This window comes from Calliphora vicina, chromosome 1 (assembly GCF_958450345.1).
Source record: "Calliphora vicina chromosome 1, idCalVici1.1, whole genome shotgun sequence".
Classification (NCBI taxonomy): domain Eukaryota; kingdom Metazoa; phylum Arthropoda; class Insecta; order Diptera; family Calliphoridae; genus Calliphora; species Calliphora vicina.
The window spans coordinates 2,258,773-2,284,153 of record NC_088780.1 but is presented as its reverse complement, the minus strand read 5'-3'; the positions used below and the strand labels follow the sequence as shown (position 1 = coordinate 2,284,153).

The 25,381-nt window shown below is 32.2% G+C and overlaps 1 protein-coding gene across 6 annotated transcripts; it reads left to right on the top strand.

Moving 5' to 3' along the window:
- The first annotated feature begins 2,688 nt into the window (after window positions 1–2,688).
- On the top strand, window positions 2,689–25,281 carry msps (msps cytoskeleton-associated protein 5). 6 transcript variants are annotated; one of them, XM_065498673.1, is made up of 17 exons: window positions 2,689–2,802; window positions 2,948–3,238; window positions 9,431–10,112; window positions 11,997–12,181; window positions 12,408–12,727; window positions 12,801–15,343; window positions 15,414–15,651; window positions 15,735–16,258; window positions 16,379–16,459; window positions 19,688–20,116; window positions 20,178–20,367; window positions 22,264–22,517; window positions 22,590–22,920; window positions 22,991–23,170; window positions 23,234–23,402; window positions 23,658–23,926; window positions 23,999–25,281. In XM_065498673.1, exons 3-17 carry the CDS (start codon window positions 9,535–9,537, stop codon window positions 24,074–24,076), a joined length of 6,369 nt encoding a protein of 2,122 aa, XP_065354745.1. In that variant the 5' UTR covers window positions 2,689–2,802; window positions 2,948–3,238; window positions 9,431–9,534; the 3' UTR covers window positions 24,077–25,281. The 6 variants fall into 6 exon arrangements, with proteins under 6 accessions (XP_065354745.1, XP_065354746.1, XP_065354747.1 ...); XM_065498674.1 differs by having other exon boundaries at window positions 2,695–3,238; window positions 19,688–20,104; XM_065498675.1 differs by having other exon boundaries at window positions 2,695–3,238; window positions 23,682–23,926.
- The last annotated feature ends 100 nt before the right edge of the window (window positions 25,282–25,381 follow it).

Sequence of the window (25,381 nt, the reverse complement as noted above, 5' to 3'; positions counted from 1 at the left end):
TCTTCGGTTTTTACGCACAATGTCGTATAAGACGGACGTTTTTCTACGCCTTCGTTTTATTTTCACTTTTTAATATGTAAAGTTATAATATTAATTTTCTTGTGATTCTTTTTCGAACAACAGAATTAACTTGAACAATTAATAATGGCTTATATCTTATTTGTTTAATTATTCTTTTATTAAAATTGTTTTCTTTTTCACAATCTATTAGAAAATCTGAACAAACACGGCGGCTATAAAAATATTATGTCGCCATTTTTATTTTTCACCGTACTGATAAAACAGTGCTACCTAGTTTAGTAAGAAATTTCATGTTTGCGTAAAATAGTATGTACAAAGCATCAAAATAATAGTACACAAAAATGTAACTCTACGAGCCAGTGAATGTAATTACAGATGGCAACTCTTTAACCCCACGTCGTGAGCCGCTGAAATGAGGAAAACCATTTTTTTGATATTGGGTTTTCGTAGTGAGAAATGGGGATCTTCAAACCAATCTGAAATGCACGGTGTGTGTGTGTATTGTGATTGACGTGAGCCAGATGAGTTGTAGGTTCCATAGTCCCCTTTTACAATGCAGAAATTGAAAGGAAGACAGACGAAATTTGTTGGCGAGGGGTTGAAGAGGTAGACTGAAGAGGTACACAGGTTTAGGTTAAGTCAAAAGGGAATGAGAAAAATGTATGCCTTTAAATGTCTGCATTGTAAAAGGGGACATAGTTGAAACTTTTCGAACTTTCGACTTTTTTTAAGTTAAATAGACTTTTTTCAACTTTTATCATATCATGTAAAATACATATGTAGTGGGGTTCTATCGCTGAAACAAAAATTCGACTTTTCAACCTTTCGACTTTTTCCGTTTTTTAAAAAGTCGACTTTTCGAACTTTCGACTTTTTTCGTTTTTTTTCGACTTTTCGACTTCTGACTATTTTCGACTTTTTTCAACTTTTTACCATTTCTTGTAAAAAATACATAGTTTCTACATTTATTGATGCGCCTTTTGTAATGTTTAGCAATAAAAATGAAATTTATCAAGGCAATAATAGAAGAATGTTGTGTAGAAAAAAGCTTTAATTTATAAACATTTATTTATTATTTATATTAGCACACACCACAAAAAGTGTACCAAATTGCAATAGTTTTAGTTTAATGTTGCAATTAAATATTTTTTTTAACAATCTAAGAGGTCGACTTTTATCGACTATTCGACTTTTATCGACTATTTTCGACTTTTATCGACTATTCGACTTTTGAGATTCGATTGTTCGACTTTTTTCCGACCAAAAAGTCGATTTTGACTTTGCGACTTTTCAGCAAAAAGTCAATTGTTCGAACAATCGATTTATAGAACCCTAATATGTAGTAGGGTTCTATAGCTGAAACAAAAAGTCGACTTTTCGACCTTTCGACCTTTCGAATTTTTCCGTTTTTTAAAAAGTCGACTTTTCGAACTTTCGACTTTTTAGTTAATCGACTTTTTTTTGACTATTTTAAACTTTCCGAATATTTTAGACTTTTTTCAACTTTTTACCATTTCTTGTAAAAAATACATGGTTTCTACATTTATTGATGCGCCTTTTGTAATAATTAGCAATAAAAATTAAATTTATCAAGGCGATAATAGTTAGAAGAATGTTTTGTAGAAAAAAGCTTTATTTTATAAACATTTATTTATTATTTACATACACTACAAAAAATGCAAGTGCAATATTTTTTTTAACAATCTAAAAAGTCGACTTTTGTCTACTATTCGAATTTTTTCAATTTCGATGTCGACTTTTTTCAGGAAAAGCAATTATTGGAAGGATGTGAGATAAAGCGTTTCTGTAAAAATATTTTGCGAAAAGTTTCTCACAAGAACTGTCAAAACAAGTCACATTTCAAATTTTTGGGAGAAAAACAAAATTTTAAAAAATATATATATATTTTTGGAGCCCAAATCAGCCGAAAATGTAAGTAGTACAGAATTTGAGTAAAATAATTCTACATATATATATATACAAGAATGTGTTTCTAAATTATTATTTTAAATTCAGCAATTATAAGCGCCACTATTTTTTTTTATTTAAAATATGCCAATTAATAAAACACAATTGTTATATTTTGCAATTTTAAATTTTTTTAGCTCTTCACTGTTTAGTTTTTAATATAATTTCTTCATTCGTTGAAGTTTCTCTTGCATTAGACACAGGAAATATTCCAGTAAGAACAAAATCTGTGTTGTCTGTTGAAAACAGTCAAATACAGAAACACATCGAGAAACGATGGAATTTTTTGTTTCACAGTTCATGTGAGAAATTTTTACGATGCGAGAAATAAAGAAATGAGCTATTGCCTCAGATAGAAGCTCATCTGGCTCACATCAAACACAAACAAGTTATAATATTATTTACTACATTATCGTCTTGATACATATAATTTGTATGTATCAGTAAATGTAGAAACCATGTATTTTTTACAAGATATGACAAAAAGTTGAAAAAAGTCGAAAATTCAAAATGTGAATTAACTAAAAAAAGTTGAAATTTCGGAAAGTCGACTTTTTAAAAATCGAAAAGAAGACTTTTTGTTTCAAATATAGAAGTGAATTCGACTTTTTTGTGAAAAAAATCGATTCTTCGAACAGCAGTAGTAAATTAAACAATCTGGCAGCATTAACATAATTGACATTTTTGCTAATTTCACCAAGAAAACGAAACAAAGCAACTACAAACAATTATTTCGCTCTTGCATTGTTGCAAATATGGACGTTTAGTCCAGTTATTCTGATTCAGAAAAATATTTTTGCAAAAAATTATATTGTAAAAATTAAGAATTTTATATCGTTTATAAAAACATTCGTTACCTGACGCGTAAAGTGTTATTTATATTATTTATTTACACAAGTCGCGTCGCTTTATTTCTTATTTTGCTTTGTTTTCTTTTTTATTCCGTTTGTGTCTAAAGAAACATTTTTTCTGCTCTGTGAAAAATCGAAGTTTGTTTCGCGTCTGCTTCAAAAACATAAAATATTTCAAATAGCAGCATATTATGAATCTTATAACCACATCTAAGTGAATACAAAATCAATAAAATATATAGAAATAATAAAAAAAAAACTAAAAAAAAGTTATAAACCAAATTGGAAGTGGGCGTTGTAAAACTCTGCATAATTTCAATATACAAAAGCTGTGAATTTTTCATCATTCAGCTTAAAAACCACAAAGTTAAAATCTATAAAAAAAAACAAGAAAAACGGTAAGTCGACGTCATTTTGTTTTTCTTTTAAAGAAAATCTGCATTTTTTCCTTCGATGAGACATAAATTCCATTACATACTCTTAAACTAAAATAAGCCGTATTGCATCGAGGGGTTGATGACTATTTTTGGCAATTATAATAACAAATGTGTACCAGACAAACAAAAACTTTACACATTTAAGTAATAATATTACCAAACACTGATGATGGACAGTGTGTATTATACAAAAATGGGTTTTCAGTTAGAGGGGTCGAGTAAAAAGCTATTTTCAATAGTTTTAAACGGTCAGAACCAAAAAAGACATTGATTTTAATTGTTTCTTTGTGTATGTAACTATTTATTCCGTTAGATTCAATTTAGTTTGAGAAATTGATCGTACAAACAGAATGACATAAAAAAGAAGAAAGAGAGGAAATGAATAATTACCCAGCAGTTCTAGGAGACAGTTCCGAACTAGTGATTTTACCCCTCATTCAAGGTTTAAACGTTTATTTTGTATTGCACTTTAGAAAGTAGTTATTTTACCCAAGCAATCGTTTATTGGACTGTCTATGATATGTCTTTTTAGTTGACTATTTGAGGTCAATTAGCACCCGTACCTGTTAAAATAACTAGTTATGTAGCTGATTAAGTTACCAGTTAGGTAGCTAGTAAGGTAACTGACGCTATTTACCCAGTATTTTATTTTTTATTTTATTTATATTTCAAAAATGCCACAAGCCCTTAGTGCCATAATTAGCAGGACTACAACTAAATCAATTTAATTACATTAATAAAAGTATTAATACAAACATTTATATGACTTACAAAATTATTGAAATAGAAGAAAGAAAAAAATAATATGAAGAAATTCCCTAGTATTTGCACAAACTTAAATATTATTAAAAAAAGAAAGATTGATAGCCCATGGTAAAACAAACAAATTAAAATTATAATAAAAAGAGCGTATTCAATTAATTACTTTTTAAACAAATTTTTAGAGCAATACAAAAGTGATGTGTTGTTAAATATTGACTCTTTTAATAGTTTTATCTGTTTGAATGTACCTAGTCAGCTTCGACTGGCAAAAATATCGATTCAAAATTCTTTCATAAATTAGATAGAAAAATCATTTTGAAATTTGACAAACTATGTGAAAATCTACGATCTTCATATGAAATCATTGTATTCCATAATCTAGATATAGTCACACAATACGAACGACTCATAACGAGTGAGAAGTGTCTAGGTATAATCATCGTGTGCGTTCTACTAGAACTACCAAAAACAAATTTTTGTAACAGGTATGAAGGATTTCCATATTTAACTGTCTTATAGAAAAATAAAATTTTTCTCATATTTATAAATTGGTCAAATTTACATCCCAAAATTAGTTTTTGGTATTCCGAAACATGTACCCGAATACTTAGACTGTAAATATATCGAATTACCCTATTGAAACATCTCCGTAGTCTTAAAATATTTGCGGCAGAAGTGCCCGAGTAAACCTCCAAACAATATAGAATGTGTGGAAGACAAGTGGAAACAGCAACCCGAAGTCTCACAGCCAATGGCAAGTAACAAGCCACATTATAAAGGCCACGTAATGTTAAACAAACTCTATTAATAACAAGATTTACATGTTTATTAAATGAAAGATCGTTGTCCAAAATAACACCTAATGTCTTATATTGGGACACAATCTCCAAAGGAACATTATCGATCAGTATTCTAAGTTCACATCCAAATTTCTCGAAAAAATCATTACTTTACATTTCACATGGTTCAATTCAAAATAATTTTCCCTAGACTATTCCACTACATGTCCAAGATCCTCATTAATACGGTTTTGAAACATTTGCAAATTTGTGAAGTTGCCAAAAGTTGAATATCATCAGCGGAAGTATAACAATATGTGAATATGTGAACAGTATGTGAATCCAATGCGTTCACTACTTTGGGTCAGCTATTAGACAGTCTCATTGTAATCAAAAAGGGTCAATTGACCCCCTGTTTAGGACATGTACATAACTAGTCACGTGGCTTTTGAAGTAATTAGTTCACACCCTAAATGGTGGGTAAAATCACTAGTTCGGGACTGTCTTCTAGAACTGCTGGGTAATACACAAGGTAGAATCATTAGGGAGAGTTGTCAATTTTATATCTTGAAAAGTCAAACAATTGAAATATGAAAAACAAAATTGAAAAAATAGAATGAAAAACTAAAAAATTATTTTGTTTATATCTATTTGAATGACAGTAGAACCTTTATATAAATACAATACAGTAGAACATGGCTCATATGTATATATATGTATATGTAATATGCATACATATTTAGATTAAACATATTGATGCCATTAAAATATCTCAAAAGGAAGCACATGTGAAATATTTAACCCTTTTTCGGAAAAAATGATTTCAATGTAGATGTACCTTACTTTATTTCATTGTAGGTATCATGGGTACTAATGTAGTAATGTACCTTACTTTATTTCATTGTATCATGGGTATGTATATATGAACAAATAAATAAGGATAAAGCAGTTTTGCCAATATACACTTGTATATTGAATTTCGCTGTTTATCTATATGGAATTTGAATTTCCAAATTTGCTCATTGTTTATGTTACATGTTATGGAGTATTACACAGAAAGAAATTAATGATCATTTCCAAAGCAAACCCTACGAAATAAATATCTATTTGAAAATATATTTAATTCTCATCTTGCTTGGATAACAAATTTAAAATTTTTATTTTTTTTTCTCTTCAAATTGTATTTTATAAAACAAAAAGGTAGTTTGATATAAAAATCTATTCCAAATGAATTCCAATTTTTTTTTAAAAAAAGAACTAAAATGTTTAATTATCTTGTTTATTTCAAAGACTTTATTAGTTAATACTTACTTACGTACAATAAAAATAATTTGGAAAACTAAGAACAAAAAATGTTCACAGGTTTGAACGTAATGATGGTATGGGGGTTGTTTTTTCTGCTGGTGGAGTTGGCCCATTGCACAGAATTAATGAAATAATGGATGGAATATTATATAGAGACATCTTGGAAAGAGTAATGCTTACACATGCAGAGAATAATATGCCGCTGCGATGAGTTTTTCATCACGATAATGGCCCCAAGCACTCTTCAAAAGTTGTTAAATAGTAGTTAGCACAAGAGTTTCGGTAATGGAATTGGTCACTACAATCACCAGATCTAAACCCTATTGAGAAGTCGTGAATCAAAGAATCGATCGCGAAAATTGCATTAATTCAGATATTATGTTTCAAAGATTGGTAGACGCTTGGAACGCTATTCCTGCAAATTTTATTGCCAATTTGATCGCTTCAATGTCTCGTAATTGAAAATAAAGGATTTGCCACGAAATATGTTTTATGGACATAAATGTTTTCGAAGCTATTTGTTGCATATGTTTTGGCCAATGAAATACCAGCCATACGTATTTCTTTAATTTTTTCTTTTCAATGTAAATAATTGTGGATTAACCCTTTGTCGACCAACAGTACTTATAAATACCATAAAAATAATATGCTTACAAAATGAAAACAAAAAATATTTTGATCTTTTTTGCCCAAAAGTACATTGAAGTAAAAATATATTTTTTGGAATATATTTATTTACCTATTAGCAAGCACGCTTACCCAGAATAACGGTAAATTATTTCATATTCTCATATGTTGTAATGAAAAAACAAGTAAGAAAGTATGGTCGGTCAAGCCCGACCATATAATACCCTACACTAAGTAAAAGAGCAAAAAAAAATTTCTTTTAAAATTTCAATAATTTATATTTTTTAGTGATTTTCGGAAGTGGGCCTTATATGGGGGCTATGACGAATTATGGACCGATCACCATGAAATTAGGTCGTGTGATTTATGTCTATATTAAAGTTAACTATCTTGAATTTTGTGTGTTTACCAACATTTTTAAGCGATTTATGCAAGTTAAAGTGATTTTCGGAAGCGGGTCTATATGGGAGCTATTAGTCATAGCTCCCGATGGACCGATCGTAACAAAATTTGGTGACATGAATTTTGGAGATACATATATAAATTAAACATTTATGACCGATAAAGTCCAATTTCGAGAGGACATTTGTATGGGGGCTAGGTGAATTAATGGACCGATTTCAGCCAGTTTCAATAGGCTTGGTCCTTGAGCCGAAAAAATAATATGTATCAAATTTCATCGAAATATCTTCAAAATTGCGACCTGTACTCTGCGCCAGCCAGCCAGGCAGCCAGCCGACCAGACGGACGGACGCTTAATCGACTCGACTGATTCTAAGTCGATCGGTATACTTTAAGGTGGGTGTTAGACTAATATTTTTGGGCGTTACAAACATCTGCACAAACGCATAATACCCTCCCCACTATGGTGGTGTAGGGTATAAATACTGTTTCGTAAAATACCATAAAATATATTTGTTACAAAACTAATCAATATATGTATTAACAAAATTTAAACAAAAATCTATGAGTTATTTTTATCTTTTGGCTGCTGCTGACCCAACGGTACCATGTCCTTTTCGTTTCCTTGCAGGTCCCATTCGGATCCTTGCAGTTCCTCCACAAAGTTAAAATTTTGTAAATAACTTCCTTAAGTCCTTATTTTCAATATTTCAAAAAAAAAAAAATAAAACGTTTTCAACGATTTAAAAAGCCGTGGTCAACAAGGGGTTAAATTTTATTTTCTCAGTTTTAAAGCAATTATAAAAAAATATTACAAGCACATGAATATTTTTTTTTTACTTTTAAAACGTAGTTTAAAAAAGTTTTGTAAAATTCTGTGGCTAGTTGCATTTGTTATAGCCACTACTGTATATCTAATTAATTTATCCTATTTAATCTTTAAACATATTTTCGAATTATTAATAATTATTTTTTTACGTTTTCTAAACATTCGATTTTTTGTTTCGTTTTATTTCGCATTTCATGTGTCGATATGTAAGTTAAATTGTGACGGTTTCTTAAACACTATTTAATTTAAAAAAAATGTTAATTTAAAAAAAATGTTAATTTAAAAAAATGTTAATTTAAAAAAAAAGAATATCAGATTTGTATCATGGAGTATTTATTATTGTTTTTATGGTTTTTACATATCGTCACCTGAAATGCAAAAGGGCGTAACAACCAAAAAAATTCAAAATTGAGATTTTAATAGATTTTTAGCTTTCTATTTTTAAAAATAACGACTTTATTGAAGAAAGAAAATCATATTTGTAACCACAACACTTTAAATTTTATTATGTTTTGTGTATCTCCTGTAAAATTTAAAAAAATGTTGATAGGCCCCTAGTATTTTAGGTGACGATATGCATTTATATACGTTTTATGTTCAGGATAATACTTTCTATGTATATAGGTACATAAATATATATTTTTTCATTTTATTTATAGTAATATGAAATAAAATGTGGTTAAGAACATTGGAAAAAAGTTGAACATTTTGTTCTATAAATATATACACACATACTATATTCTTGGATCTAAATCAAGAATTATAAAAATATGTATACTATGTTAAAGAATCACTGAGCGATAAAGTTAATCTTCAATTCATTAATAACTTATAGAATTGAGCTTTAGTTGTTTTAGATAAACAAATCTGATATCTCTGCAATTTAAGTACTTATGACCATATTTGTGTGTCTTATTAGAATATTATTTTTAGTTGAAACCCCAATTAAAAAGAATTATATATAATTCCCATGTAGGGCTGGACTTTAGTTGAATACAATTGTTTGTAAATATTATTGTACTAAAAATGATTTTTGCAATTAAATATCTATATAACTTTAGAGCCAAAAATAAACGTTCGTTGTTTAAGATACAAAATTGATTATTTTTCTTCTGTTAGCAATGAGACAATTCACATAAAATCAATAAACCATAACAATATTTTGTTCAATAGTTTCAAAATATTTACCAAGTTTGTTCGTCTCTGATCATTAAATTTTTTAGGCTTCATTGCACTTTGACTATTTTCTCCCGCTTTTATTTGTGTTATACATAGTAATGTACATGTAGTAAGGCTTTCATATTAAACTAATGTTCTAAATTATAAATATTTTGGCTCATTTGTTTCCACATACACTTTAAATATTTGAAAAGTACTCTAAATCGAAATATGTCATAAATTTTATTATTTTTTGTTTTCCATGTTTGTAATTTTCTACGTATGCTGAAGATATAAATACTAGATACGGAAAAAATAAGCTTATATTGGAAAATATAACTTTTTGTGAAATCAAGAGGAATTGAGGCAAACTAAAGTTTAGACGAAAGATAACCATGGCCGAAGACACTGAATATAAGAAATTGCCGGTTGATGAAAGATGTGTTCATAAGCTTTGGAAGGCTCGTGTAGATGGATATGAAGAAGCAGCAAAAATCTTTCGCGAGATTGATGATGAGAAATCTCCGGAATGGATGAAATTTTTGGGCCTGATCAAGAAGATGGTGGTAGATTCAAATGCCATGGCTCAAGAAAAAGGCCTTGAGGCTGCGTTGATTTTTGTTGAAAACTGTGGTCATGCTGGTAAAACGGTAGGGGATGTTATGTCAGGTATAGTGCAAAAATGCATTGCGGCCCCGAAAACTAAAACCAAAGAACTTTCGGTTCAAGTAACACTCATGTACGTTGAAATTGAAAAGCACGAAGCAGTTGTAGAGGAGCTAATAAAAGGTATGGAACACAAAAATCCTAAAATTGTAGCTGCATGTGTGGCTGCAACTACACTGGCACTGAAGGAGTTTGGCAGTAAAGTCATTAGCGTAAAGCCGCTTATAAAAAAACTGGCGCCCCTAATGAGTGAGCGAGATAAGGCCGTGCGAGACGAAGGGAAACAGTTGGCAGTTGAACTTTACAGGTATGTAAACACATATGTTTGAGCAGGGAGTAACATTTTGAAATTGTAGTATGAAGTTATGGCAACTCTCTTCATGTAATGTCAAATATGTATAAACAACTCTGTAATATTGTTAAGTTAACCTTTATATAAGACACGTTTTTCTGGAATTCTCTTTTTGTACTTTTATATATACTTAATTAAATAAACACATGAATATGCTTTATTGAATAAGGAACCGGCTTTTATTTAATAATACTACATGGTGGCAGCGGTAAAAAACAAACTATTTGGAAACAAAGGCAAATGAGGATTAAGTCAAAAGGAAGAATACAAACAGAAAATGGCAACGGGAGGAGCAGCGAATGCAACACAGGTGGTCATGATGTCATCGAATATGAATCCTCCGGGTGAATTTAACTTCCAACAACCAGAAAAGTGGCCGGTCTGGCGTAAAAGATTTGAAAGATATGCAACATTATCGAAGTTAGACAGTAATGGTAATGAACAAGAGAAGATCAACACATGCTTGTATTGCATGGGTGAGAAGAGTGAGGAGGTACTATTGCAAATTAATAGTGAACCAAAAACACTAAAAGAACTGCTTGTGGCATTCGACAACTACTTCTTACCACAAAAGAATATTATATTTGAACGGTTTAAATTTAACACTCGAGTTCAGCAGCCAGGGGAGCCCGTTGAAGAATTTATAACGGACCTGCATGCGCTTGCCGAAAATTGTGAATTTCAGAATTTGAAGGATGAAATGATTAGAGATCGCATTGTTGTGGGCATGCAGAACGTAAAGGTTAGTGAACAACTGCAACTAAAGAATGATCTGACGTTAAAAGTTGCTATTGATTGTGCAAGACAAGCAGAAATGCAATCTAAGCAGACAAAAGTAATTCGAGAGGAGAAAGTAGTGAACATTGTTCGAGGAAGTAAAGAGGAGAGGCCAGCAAAATGTGGATATTGTGGTTATGGTCCTCACGATCGTTTGCAGTGCCCGGCCCGTAAAGTAATGTGTCATAACTGCAGGGGCATTGGACATTACAAGAGAGTTGCCATAACTTCATACTACATCCCCTTCTTTTAGTCAACTATATAATCATTTAAGTAAGAAGGTAGGTTTATTTTCCTACCAGCTCTAGAAATACCTGACGAGGATCCAGCCCCAATTTCACCCACTTCGCTTTGGGGAACTGTATTCTCGTTCCCACTTTCCCCTTGAGTATCAGAATCCCTATTAATATTAATCTCATCATCAAAACTAATTTCACCCGAGTAATCGTAATCTTGATGTTGTTCCATCCTAGCAGGTATCAGATGCCAACGATTTCTTCGGTATGTGCCTTTGTCCGTCTTTACCAAATAAGAGCGCGGATATTCTAATTTCTCCATGATGATGCCATAGCTCTTTAGATCTGTTATCCAAACTCGTTCCCCTTCTTTTAGTTCTGAAAGTTCTTTAGATTTGTGTCTCTTGTTGTAATTCATTTCATTTCTCTCTCTAATTTTTCCTTCACGTTCAATAACTTTCTGGTTGTCTACGTTCAATAATTTTGGCAATACTGGTAAATGTGTTTTAATTTTACGGCCCATCATAAGTTCCGCTGGTGAAAATCCGTTTTCCAAGGGTGTAGATCTGTAACTAAGCAAAGCTTCATAATAGTTATCTTTATTTTTGTACAGGAGAGATTTTGCAACCTTCACTGCCGCTTCTATTGCTCCATTTGACTGACTAAAATAAGGGCTATTCGAATTGTGGGTGATGTTATAATTTTCACAGAATTTCCGAAAATTATAGGAGTCAAATTGAGTACCATTGTCCGTTCGTAAGACGGAGCAAATTCCAAATGTAGCGAAGTACATTTTTAAATGTATGTATTTGTTGTTATTTTTTAGATGGATTGGCCCAGCTATGAAACAACAGCTTTCTTCACTCCCTCAAGTAACTGTCAAAGAACTCGAAGATGAATTTGATAAGCTGAAGGGAGAAAAGGCCGAACCATCTCGTTACTTAAAATCACAACAAGAAAAACAGCAGCAAATGTCCGCAGCAGCTGCTGAGAATGAAGATGGTGGAAATGGTAAATACACAAAGATTAATTTATAACTGAATTAATGTTAAAATTATGTGTACATAAATTTGTAAAATTTTATTTAATTTCTGCTTTGTAATATACTATGTATATGTATACATTAATTTTCCTAGAGCGGCTTATTATATTACTATGAATAAAAATAAATAAATTTAACTAATTGATATATATTTATATTGGAGTCTATTTAACACTGTGTACCATCTCTTTTAAGATGACTATGTTGATGCTGGTGGGGAAGAAATTGATCCTATAGATCTTCTTGATCCTGTAGATATTCTTTCGAAAATGCCGAAAGACTTTTACGATAAACTTGAAGAGAAAAAGTGGACTTTACGAAAGGAATCTTTGGAAGCTTTAGAAAAACTCTTAACAGAGAATCCAAAACTCGAAAGTGGCGACTATGGACCAGTGGTAACTGCACTAAAGAAAGTAATTACAAAGGACACCAATGTTGTATTGGTTGGCATGGCGGTTAAATGCCTTGCAATGTTGGCTAAAGGTTTGGGGAAACGTTTTTCTCCATATGCCATGGTGAGTAGTGAAGTCGAATTCGTTAAATGTTTACTGCTATTTCTATTTCTCTCTTATATTATTCTCTCCTAAGGCATGTGTACCGTCATTGTTGGAGAAGTTTAAGGAAAAGAAGACGAATGTCGTCTCAGCATTACGAGAAGCTATGGATGCAATTTATCCATCTACAAATTTGGATGCGATGCATGAACAAATTGTTGAGTCCTTGGGTAATAAAAATCCTAGTGTAAAGTCAGAGACAGCTTCATTTCTAGCTAGAGCTTTTGCGCGTACTCAACCTGCTTCTATAAATAAAAAACTGTTGAAACTCTTAGTGACTACTCTAATTAAAACTTTGAACGAACCAGATCCCACAGTTAGAGATTGTTCGGCCGACGCAATAGGTACCCTTATGAAATTAATGGGAGAAAAACAAGTAGGACCATTTCTGGCTGACGTAGACGCTTTGAAGATGGCAAAAATCAAGGAGTGTCAAGAGAAGGCTGAAATAAAGGTTAAAATTGCGGGAGTTAAAAAGGAGAGACCTGTTACAGCACCTAATAGTAAACCAGCAGCTTCTGCACCACCAAAGGCTGGTTCTAGTGAGCCAAAACCAGTATCTCGTCCAGCTACAGCAGGTGTTAAAAAAGTTGCTGTAAAAAAGGCGGCACCAGCTACTGGTGGTGGTAGCGCTGCAGCTCCACTATCAAAGAGTGCTAGTGCAACTAAAGTCTTAGCCACTGAGCGAGAAATGTCACCCGAAGAAGTACAGGGAAAAGCGGATGAGATAATTGATCCGACTATACTCGCTGGCTTGGGAGATTCAAATTGGAAGAACCGTTTGGCTGCTGTCGAAAGTTTTCAGCAACAAATTGCAGACTTTGACACCAAAATGCCGGGCATTTCGCAAGTCTTAGTTAAAACAGTTAGTGGTCGCAAGCCCGGCTTGAAGGAAATGAACTTCCAAGTATTAAAAATCAAACTGGACATTATACGGACAGTTGCTGAAACGTACGCACTATCTACAACAACCATAGATGTTGTTGTAAATGAAATAACGGAGAAACTCGCTGATGTTAAAAATGGAAGCACTGCCGGTGATGTCTTGACGGCCTTTGCAGAAGCCACTAAATTGGACTATATTGTGGGAAAGGTGTTCTCATTTGCTTTTGAGCAGAAGTCTCCCAAAGTGCAATCGGAAGCACTGAACTGGGTGAATAGATCGATATTGGAATTCGGCTTTCAAATTCAGCCAAAACTCCTGATTGACGATGTACGAAAAGCAGTACAAAGCACCAATCCATTAGTTCGGGTGGCCGCTATAGGTTTAGTCGGAACAATGTCCATGTACATGGGAAACGCTTTGATGATGTTCTTTGACAACGAAAAGCCAGCATTGAAGTCTCAAATACAAGCAGAGTTTGATAAAAACATCGGCGAAAAGCCTCCCAAGCCAACAAGAGGTGTTAAAAAATCATCTGGTTCATCAAAATCGACAGATGGTGGCGGTGACGGTGATGCCGATGCAGCAGACGATGCAGATGAACCAGAGCCAGTGAACTTAGCTGATATGTTGCCAAGGGTTGACATTTCTAGTCAAATAACTGAGTCGTTGTTGAAGGAAATGTCTGATAAGGATTGGAAAGCCAGAAATGAAGGTCTTAACAAACTGCAATCTATTATAAACGAAGCAAAGCTGATAAAACCAACCATTGGGGATTTAGCGCCAGCTCTAGCATTGCGATTGTTAGATTCAAATGCAAAAATTGCACAAACAACCATGTCGATTTGCGAACAATTAGCAAATGCAATGGGACCAGGTTGTAAGAATCACGTAAGGGTTTTATTTCCTGGTTTCCTGCATGCTTTAGGTGATAGCAAAAGCTTTGTTAGGGCTGCGGCTTTAAATTGCATAAATAGTTTTGGTGAAAAAGGGGGCTATAAGGAATTTTTTGAAAATGAAATGATTGCCGATGCACTGAAGTCAGGTTCGCCGTCTTTGAAAATCGAACTTTGGGCATGGCTGGCTGAAAGATTACCACAAATGCCACCTAAAAGCATTTCAAAAGAGGAGTTAACATCCATGATTCCCTTATTGTATGCCCACATATGCGATCGTAATGCCGATGTACGCAAAAATTCGAATGAAGCTGTTTTAGGAATCATGATTCACCTGGGTTTCGAGACTATGGTAAAGGCTCTAGACAAACAGAAACCAGCTTCCAAGAAAGATATACAGGCATCACTAGACAAAGCTCGTCCAAATCTACCGGTTAAACCATTACCAAAGGGAAAACAGCAGGCGCCTATTTTAGAAGAACCTAAAAAGTCAGTAAGAGGCGGTGGAGCTGGTGGTGGTTCTGCTCTTCAAAAACCAGGTGCGAACAAAAGTACTGCTGGTGCTAGAGCTGCCAATACATCATCATCCCGTAAAAAAGAAGAAGAAGTAGATACTTCCCCTTTGATGGCTGTTAACAACACCAAGAATCAAAGATTAATAGATGAACAAAAAATGCGAGTTCTAAAGTGGACTTTCACCACACCTAGAGAAGAATTTATTGATTTACTCAGAGAGCAAATGACCACAGCTAATGTCAACAAGGGCCTAATGGCCAATATGTTCCACGATGATTTTAGGTACTTTATTACTAACAATTTTCTATTGGCTTTTACTCTAACACATGTTAACATTAAATTCTTTACTTAGATATCACTTAAAAGTGATAGAATCATTGATGGAAGACTTGCCCCAAAATCCCAAATCTTTAATATGCAATTTGGATTTGATTTTGAAATGGCTTTCGTTGCGTTTCTATGATACTAACCCTTCAGTTTTAATTAAGGGTTTAGAGTATCTACAACAGGTGTTTCTGACTTTGGTCGAACATGAGTACATTTTAGCTGAGAATGAAGGTAGTGCATTTATACCTCATTTGCTATTGAAGGTGGGTGTTAGTCAGTCAGTCATTGCAAATGTTAAGAAATTTAAATTAATGTAAATTTTTGTGGGTGATTTTTTACATTTCAGTTGGGCGACCCCAAAGATACTGTACGCAATGGCGTTCGCTCTCTGCTAAGGCAAATTCTTTTAGTTTATCCCTATACCAAAGTCTTTGTTTATGTCATGGAAGGATTAAAGTCTAAAAATGCCAGACAACGAACCGAGTGTTTGGATGAATTGGGTTATTTGATTGAAAATTACGGGCTTACTGTATGCCAACCGTCCCAACAGGTGGCACTAAAAGAAATTGCACGTCACATTTCCGATCGTGACAACAGCGTTCGAAATGCTGCTCTTAATTGCGTAGTACAAGCTTATTTCCTGGCTGGAGAAAAGATATACAAACTTATTGGTCAATTGAACGATAAAGATCTGTCCATGTTAGATGAACGCATCAAACGCGCCAAAAAGCCGCAAAGAAAACCAGCCGAAACCAATAATGTAAGCGTCAAATCGTCGGGTCAGATTCTACAGCAAGACAGCATTGAAATTGATGAACCATCTACGAATGGATGCGATGAATTGCCATTGCCCGAAGAGCACGATCAAAGGTAATCTTTAAATTTTTAAGTATGCTAATTTTTATTTAACACTTTTGACAGATTCCAAATGAATTCGCAATTTTATTGCTCTTGAGTTTATTTGATACATTTTTCATTTTTTTGCTTTAGTTCTGAATATGAAACAAACGAAGCTAATAACTCCTGTATGGCTGATAAAGATGTGCGCGCTACATCGCTCATAAGACAAGCGTAAATTCCGTTTATTTTCGTTATATTATTGTTTTGTTTTGTTATGTTATGTTCCGTATTGAGTTATAATGCAGTATTTTTTGTTCGTTTGTTTGTTTGTTTGTTTTTGTCGTTTTAAATTATTTATTTATTAATTTAATTCACATAGATGAGAATTATGACTATATGTGTGTGTTCTTTCAAAAAAGTAGTCTTTAATCTGATGCCTGATTATGACATTTAACAGCGATATTAAATGTTATTTCTTTATACGATTAATACAATATTTTTACAATTAAGTAATTATTAAAAGTTAAAATGTAATAGTAAAACTAAATTAGGCCTACTCTTACCAAAAATTATCTTTTAAATGTGGATTTTGTAAAGCTGAATTCACCCATGAGTTTCTGAAACATTTTTTGTTCGGAACATTTTTTTTTATATGTAGTTTGACGTTCTATTTTTGAGAGAGACTTCAAACTACATATAAAAAAAAATTGTTCCGAACAAAAAATGTTTCAGAAATTCATGGGTGAATTCAGCTTAATTCTGGCAAAAATAATGTCGGATTCCGAGTAGATCGATAATTAACAGTGTGATATCATAGTAGAAATTCTATTAGAATTCATTTTTTACGTATATGTTCGGTAAGGTTAAGTATCACTTTATATTAAATACAAATTTAATAGCCTTCCTCAAATGTCATAATCAGCACCATAATCTGATTGGTTATTTTGCAGTTTGATTACGAAATTCAATATATCGTCAAAAAATGTAAAACGGAATAGGTTTAAATGTGAAATAGGAAAAATTAAGTTTATATTAGAGATACATACTTTTAATTTTGAAGTAGTAATTTGCACATCCCTTTGTTGAAATTATGTGACGTTGTTTTGCATTGTAGGTGAATGTGCATACATATAATTTTTCGGCCTAATCCGAAACAAACCGAAACTTTTCAAATGTACAATTAATTTCCGTTTTGCATTGTAGGTGACGATATGTATGTAAAGAGCGTGTCACAACTATGAACTCATCTTATATTTTGCTTTATCCAAACTTAAGGACATATTTTGGCCTAACTTTTTATAGAATATTAATGCGTTATAATACCGCTATTAAAAAAAACATGTTACCGGCATTACGTACTAGATTAATGATAAAATTAATCCTGTATCTTTAATCTAGAACTGACGTTGGCGTAAAACGCTAACGCCTTAACGATTAGCCTGATTTGTTTTAAATTGTCGATTGTGTACTTTAAGTTAAAAGGATGTAGCGTGTTTAATTTTTACATTATAATTTTGATCTCAGATAAATTTTTGGCTATTTAGCTCAAGTTTTGGTCCACAAATAACCTCATAACGATAATTTATCTCAAAATGTTTAGAAAAGTCAATCATGATACATATCGACTAGTGTTTATAAAAAACCGGTTTGTCGGTTAACCGAAAATTGGCCTTTTTTAGAAAACCGGTTTTTCGGTTAACCGACGTCGAAAAAACCGGTTAAATTTTTCATAAATGCGTTTATAGTTATGTTATTGTAAATTTATTTTATTAAATTTAAATAGTGCCAATTTTGGTAAATCCGGCCAAAAATTTTTTTTTGTTTTTTTTATTTTTTATAAAATTTTGATGGTAAATTTTTCTTAACATAACATAATTATTTTGTCTATAAAGTAACTATGTGGTTATTTATAGAGCTGTAAACTCAAAGGTTTTTCTTGTCATTTTAATATTAGAAAAATGTGATTTTTTTTACTTTTGAATTGAAGTAGTCTGTGCTTTTTTCTTTAAAGTTTTTTTTTTTTGCAAATTAGCACATGCTTTTATAAAACAGTTAGCAGTTAACCATTCTACGTAGTTATTAAGGAGTTTTTGCGTGTTATTTTGATATAAAATTTAAATGATTTGGAACTAGTTTAAAATCTATAGAAACTAAATTAAAAAAAGTTTGAAAGGCCAGAACAAATTATAAGGGGCTATTAGAGGTTAAGTGTAAATTACATCTAATACTGTAAAGTATCAAGAGTAATTACTATAAATTTCAGCTGCAATTATCTGCCATTCTAATAATCAGAACGATTTCAGTGCCTACATATTTTTACAAATTTTTTTGGTATTTTTTTGGTCAATTTCTAAAATTATGTAAGTTTGAGAGTTATACGCCTATGCCGAATTGTCCAAACCATGTATTTGTATGCCGAAATTTTTTCAATGGATCATTTATGTTATTTTTAATTATAAATAACGTCAATGTTTATTTGGCCAATAATAATATTTTTTTCGATGGATCAAGTGTGTTTTTCTTAAATGTACACCAAATTTAAAATTTTACATGAATAACCTAACTTTTTCGATAATTTCAAAACGTCCACGTTTGTTTGGCCAAACCCTGTATATGTATTCCGAAATTTGTACGACCATTTTTTTCAATCACTTATGCTATTCTTTATTTTTGGACTAAATTTCAGGCATTTACATGAATAACCTAATTTTTACGATGCTTTTAAAACGTCCATGATTGTTTGGACAAACCCTGTATATGTAATCCGGAATTTTAATGTCCGATTTTTTTTGTCGATCACATATTTTATTCTTTATTTTTGGAATAAATTTCAGCTTTAGAACGTCCATGCTTTTTTGACCAAACCCTGTACTTGAACATCGAAATATTTATCGATCTTTGGCCAACTTGGTTGTGTTATTCTTAATACAAATACCAAATTTCAAAAATTTTTATGAAGAAATAAAGAAGTTATGGATTTTTGGCCGGAATTGACCACCGTGCAATAGTGCGTTTTTAGTTGTGACACGCAGTGTATGTATGTGCATAATATCTAGAGTCCAACCGTTCTTTCAGTCCGAAACCGAACCGAAGCTAGCACCTACTTTGCATTGTGGACTCCATTAATTTTGTTTATTCATGTTTAATGTTTCGGTTTCGGGTAAATTGTGCTCGTATGTTGGCCGATGTTGACATAATCCGAAAACGAATATTCGGTCGGACTCTAATAATTTCGTTTCTAGTTGAATTTCGAAGTAACCTTTGGGTTTTGGGTAAATCTCCAGAATATCACATAGATACGTTTTTATTTCGCTTATTATTAATCAATATCGCATTGCATACGTAATTAAATTATTTAATGCAACTTATTTGATTCCTTGATATTTTTGCCGTCTTAGTTTAAAATTATACGATGTAATGTTTTATAAAATATTGATCCTATTTATTTTGTAAATTTAGAACATTTGACCAGCCTTCAACAGCTCCTGTGATCAGCATTATGCCACAACATATACAACCCCCAAAAACTACAGGGCCATTTGGTTTGGATCCAAACAAAATAGCTGAAATAGAAAAGGATTGGGTACGCGTTGACCAATTGGAACGCGTTGAAGTCCCAAGGGTTGATATTTCTCTACTCTTTGAACCCATTAAAGTAATTGCAACTAAAGATGGAGTAAAATATCCTCAAGAAAAATTCGAGCAGCTCCTCTCGCGATCTCGTTATATGCAACAAACTCATACAACTCCACCTCCGCCATCGGCTGTTGGTGGAATGGTTGGCAATAATGGATCCCCATATCTAAGTCCCCAACAGCAACAGCAGCAATTTAATGCAGCTCTCTATCAACAAACAATGGGTATCAATTCGCCAAAGTATGTATCAATGTATGTATGTGTGGCCAAAGCAGGCCAGATTAATAAGTCATGTCTACTTATGAATTTTCAGTTTGGCCGATGTTTTGCCTAAACATGATCCTCATTTAATAAAAATAATAAAGGCTACTAGCAGTACGGACACCCTAAAAGCTAGGGCGGCCATTAATGAGCTAAACGAAATAATTGATTCTCCTGAGAAACAAGCCGTTCTAAAGGATTATGAAGAGATTTTCATTCAAAACGTGCTGGCACAGTTGAAGGTACATACAGTGGTGGTCAAAACATATGCAACCAGCAACAGAATTTTACAAAAGTGGTTTAAACTACTTTAAGATGTAAACAAAAATATTCATTTGCTTATAATATTTTTTAATTAATGCTTTAAAAATAAGAATATGAAATTTAATTCAGAATTTTTTGCATTGAAAAGAAAAAAAAATTAAAAAACTACGTATGGGTTGATATTTCATTGGCCAAAACATATGCAACTAATAGCTTTTAAAACATTTCTGTCTATAAAACTTAATATTTCGTGGCAAATCCTATATTTTCAATGACGGCCTTACATCGGCAAGGCTGTGAAGCTATAAAATTGGCAATAAAATTTGCAGGAATAGCGTTCCAAGCATCTACCAATCCTTGAAACATAATATCTGAATTAGTGCAATTTTCAGTGTCGATTCTTTGATTAACGATTGCCCAAATGTTCTCAATGGGATTTAGATCTGGTAATTGTGGTGGCCATTCTATTACCGAAACTCTTTCTTGAGCTAACAACGATTTAACAACATGTGAAGAGTGCTTGGGGTCGTTATAGTGCTGAATAACTCATCCAAGAGGCTTACTATCCTCAGAATTTGGAAGCATTACTCTTTCCAAGATGTCTCTATAGATAAATCCATCCATTATTTCATTAATTTAGAGCGATGGGCCAACTCCAGCAGCAGAAAAACTGCCCCCATACCATTACGTTGTATCCTCAATGTTTCAGCGTCTTTTTGCAGTATGTGCTTGAAGCCGCGTGTTAAGTGGTCGTCTTACGTAACACATGAAATCACTTCCGATGATACTAAATTCGGATTCGTCGCTAAATAGGACAGTCGTCCATTTGTTTTCTGGCCAATTTAAATACTCCATAGCAAACTTCAAATGTTTCTTTTAATATAAGCAATTTTTGCGCGAAGGGAAATCGTCGGTGAAGCATGCTGGATGCAACGTAATGGTATGGGGGTTGTTTTTCTGCTGCTGGAGTTGGCCCATCGCTCTAAATTAATGAAATAATGGATGGATTTATCTATAGAGACATCTTGGAAAGAGTAATGCTTCCAAATTCTGAGGATAGTAAGCCTCTTGGATGAGTTATTCAGCACTATAACGACCCCAAGCACTCTTCACATGTTGTTAAATCGTTGTTAGCTCAAGAAAGAGTTTCGGTAATAGAATGGCCACCACAATTACCAGATCTAAATCCCATTGAGAACATTTGGGCAATCGTTAATCAAAGAATCGACACTGAAAATTGCACTAATTCAGATATTATGTTTCAAGGATTGGTAGATGCTTGGAACGCTATTCCTGCAAATTTTATTGCCAATTTTATAGCTTCACAGCCTTGCCGATGTAAGGCCGTCATTGAAAATATAGGATTTGCCACGAAATATTAAGTTTTATAGACAGAAATGTTTTAAAAGCTATTAGTTGCATATGTTTTGGCCAATGAAATATCAACCCATACGTAGTTTTTTAATTTTTTTTTCTTTTCAATGCAAAAAATTCTGAATTAAATTTCATATTCTTATTTTTAAAGCATTAATTAAAAAATATTATAAGCAAATGAATATTTTTGTTTACATCTTAAAGTAGTTTAAACCACTTTTGTAAAATTCTGTTGCTGGTTGCATATATTTTGAACACCACTGTATTTCAAATTAATATTTCACAAATTCATTAGAAAATATTGTCAAAGCATTTGTCCAATTCACAATCGGTGTTATAGCGTTGTATGTCGTAATTTTGATTGATTAATATTCTGTTTTTGTTTCGAAAAATTAGTTTTAAAAGTATTTATGACTTACAACGATACAACGCTACGACAGCGATTGTGAATTGGACAATTGAATTTAGGATTGCTTATATTGAGAATATTTTTATTTCAGAATCTCTCTCAAATACCTATTACTGAATCGCTCGTAGTTTATCAGCCATTGTTATCTATTTTGTATACGTTTTTCCACTCAAAAATGTTGGGAAAAACTTTGAGCGCTGCCTGCATTAAAAATCTAATGTCGGCTTTACTGCATCTGTTGGCAGATCAAAAACTAAATACAGGCGATGATGGCCAATATAATAAAGTAATAAATGGCATTTGTTTAAAAGTGTTGGATAAATCAAATTTCACCAACATGAATTGGTAAGTTAGTTTTAATCATTAAAAATAAATTTCAACGAATTGTAAAAATAAAAAATTGTACAAACTTTTTAGCGCTTTAATACGTTTACTACGCGAAACATGTCCCGAGGCTGGTCTACCGAAGTTTACAGACCTTTTAATGAAATGCATATGGCGCAATGTCAAAACGTTGCCTGAACGAAGCAACGAACTGAACTATGATGCTGTAATACTTGAAGTCCACGAATTTATGCTGGCTTTGCCAAGTTCTTGGTGGCAAACACGACCATCGGACACACCTTTGAGAACAGTGAAAACCATTATACATAACATGGCAAAGGTTAAAGGAAATGCCATATTGCAACATCTAAATCAGATTCCCACACATTCTGAACTTCATGCGTATTTGATAAAAATTTTAAAGGTTTGAACTCACTTTTTACATTGTCAAACTTGATGAAAAGATTTGGTCGTTTTTAAAATTTCAATTGTAGAACTTACAAAAAGAGGGTAATTTGCCGAGTTCATCCCCTCAACGTTCGGCATCTTCGAGAGATCTGCAATCTAAACAGCGTATTTCCAATCAGGCTCACGAAACCATGTCCCAAATATTTAAATTAATTTCCGACAAAGAAACAAAGCAGCAAGGTCTGCAAAATTTATATGACTTTAAGGTGAGTTGAAACATTGCCATCACGTTACGAAATCGAATTGAATGATTTATTTTTCAATATTAGACAAAAAATCCCGAAATTGATGTTTCGGCCTTCCTAAAAGGAGCTAGTCCCAGCTTCCAAAAGTACATTGAAGAAGGTTTGGCTGAAATACAGCGTTCAGTTTCAACTACAGGTGATGTAAATCCAGCACAGATTCAGAATTTAACACAATTGAATGATAATCGTTTGGGTGAGTTAAAATGTTGTTTAATAAATGTCTAACTATATATTTTTATATAAGGAATTCTATTAAAATTCTTGAATAACACATATTATCTGAAACTAAATAACATGTTTTTTTTTATTAAAAAAAATTCCATAATTGTATACAAACACCCCGCACATTCATACATACGTAAATACACTTACATAAACATAATAACATCCGTCAAAATCTGTTAATATACATATAAAACGAATATTTTTATTGAAACTATGTATAAAGTCGCACGATCTTCGTACCTAACAGATGCAAATTATCAGAATCAACATGCTTCCGCAATTGCTGAAAATGCTGGCGTTAAGCCAGACCCAGATTTTTGGATGGATCGTTTAAATCAACTAAGAGCCAAAGCAAACTTGGCTCCTCATAGAAATGCCGATGGTAGCCACTTAACCAATTCACATTTAATGATGATGGACAATAAAGTCATGGATGAGAACCTCAGTTTAAATTCAATGAATGCCCAAAAAGTGTCTTTAATACGGAGAGATGTAAGTATACTCTATATTTTATCCACTACTACATACGTGATATGAGAATGTCATTTTATTTTGATAATACAGAAACCAGAAATGTCGCCAAATCGTCTGCAACACATACAAGCCAAGTTGGCCCAGATAAAAAAGGAAAGTCATACTTAGATCTATGAGCATTTTACATTTTACTTTTATAGAATCCCCGAAGAGTGTCTCAATTCCGACACAGTAAATCCTATTTTTCATAAAAATCCTCTAAACCTTTGCTTCATCTGTGTGACCCGAATTTGTCCATGCTAAGCTGCACCGACCCTAAACTACTTATCACCCATCTATCCATTCATCCAATAAGGTTTTGTGCGAGTATGAACAATGGAATATTATTGTAAAGGATTTTTGACTGAAGCAGTTGCGATACACATTTAAATGCTTAAAATTAAACTTTCCAATATACAAGAAAACAGGAAAAATTAAATAAACACCCAATACGTATAAAAATATGATTGATCTATACTCAAATGCAACAAGAATACAAACCTATTCTTATTACTCATGCGTTGGGTTTAGTAATATAATTAACAGAACTAATATTTAATACATACATACATACATATTTAAAAATACTAATTTAATAAAAGAAAGAAGAAGTACGATTTTAAACCTAATTGAACTTATTAATCTACACAGGAAAAGATCAACAAATAAAATGAAACTTAATGAAAATTGTTTTCTTACTTATTTAAACAACAAAGTTGTAGTTAAGAAAGACATTTTATTATTTATTAACCATATTTTCTTTACTTCAATAATACGTGTATTGTGGGTACTGAAAATTAGGAGCATTAGATTGGCTTTCTTTTTAATATAATAAGTTCGTTAATTATTCTAAACCTTAAATCTCATTTCGCATTGTTTGTTAACCGCATACATTTTTCATATTACAAGTTTTAATGAAACAACTTAGTATTAAGTAAAGAAAATTTGTCTGTTGATTTCTTTTTCAATGCAGCCACTATTTTTAATTATTTCTCTTTATAGAGATTATAAGTACTTTAATATCACATTGTTTTTTACTCGTCTCGTCTCTTCATTTTATTTTTATTTCCTTTCATCATCCATAGCATTTGTTACCGTATTTCGCTATTTTTTTTTTTATTAAGTTTTGTTCTTATTGTATTTCCATTTTTTTCTTTAATTAGCTTGTAGGAATTCTTTAATTTTTGTAGATGTAAGTTAACAATTTTAATAATTTTTTTAAATTTTTTTTACTTATGAACCAGTGTGAATCTTTCATTATCTTTAACCTAATAAAAATTTCCTAAAAATATAATCAAATAAAACTTATACACAAACCAATATTAAACTAAAAATGTTTTTATTCTCAAAGGTATATTGCGTATCTATAATTTTGGGTAGAAAATCAAGCAGTCAGTGATTAACGAATCAAATTACATTTTTTTCAGTGCGTCG

Excerpts from the sequence above, each read along its gene's own strand:
- msps (XM_065498673.1), top strand. The coding sequence starts at position 9,535 with ATGGCCGAAGACACTGAATATAAGAAATTGCCGGTTGATGAAAGATGT. Across the intron at positions 10,113-11,996 it reads TTGGCAGTTGAACTTTACAG|ATGGATTGGCCCAGCTATGA; the intron begins GTATGTAAACAC and ends GTTATTTTTTAG. Across the intron at positions 15,652-15,734 it reads TACCTCATTTGCTATTGAAG|TTGGGCGACCCCAAAGATAC; the intron begins GTGGGTGTTAGT and ends TTTACATTTCAG.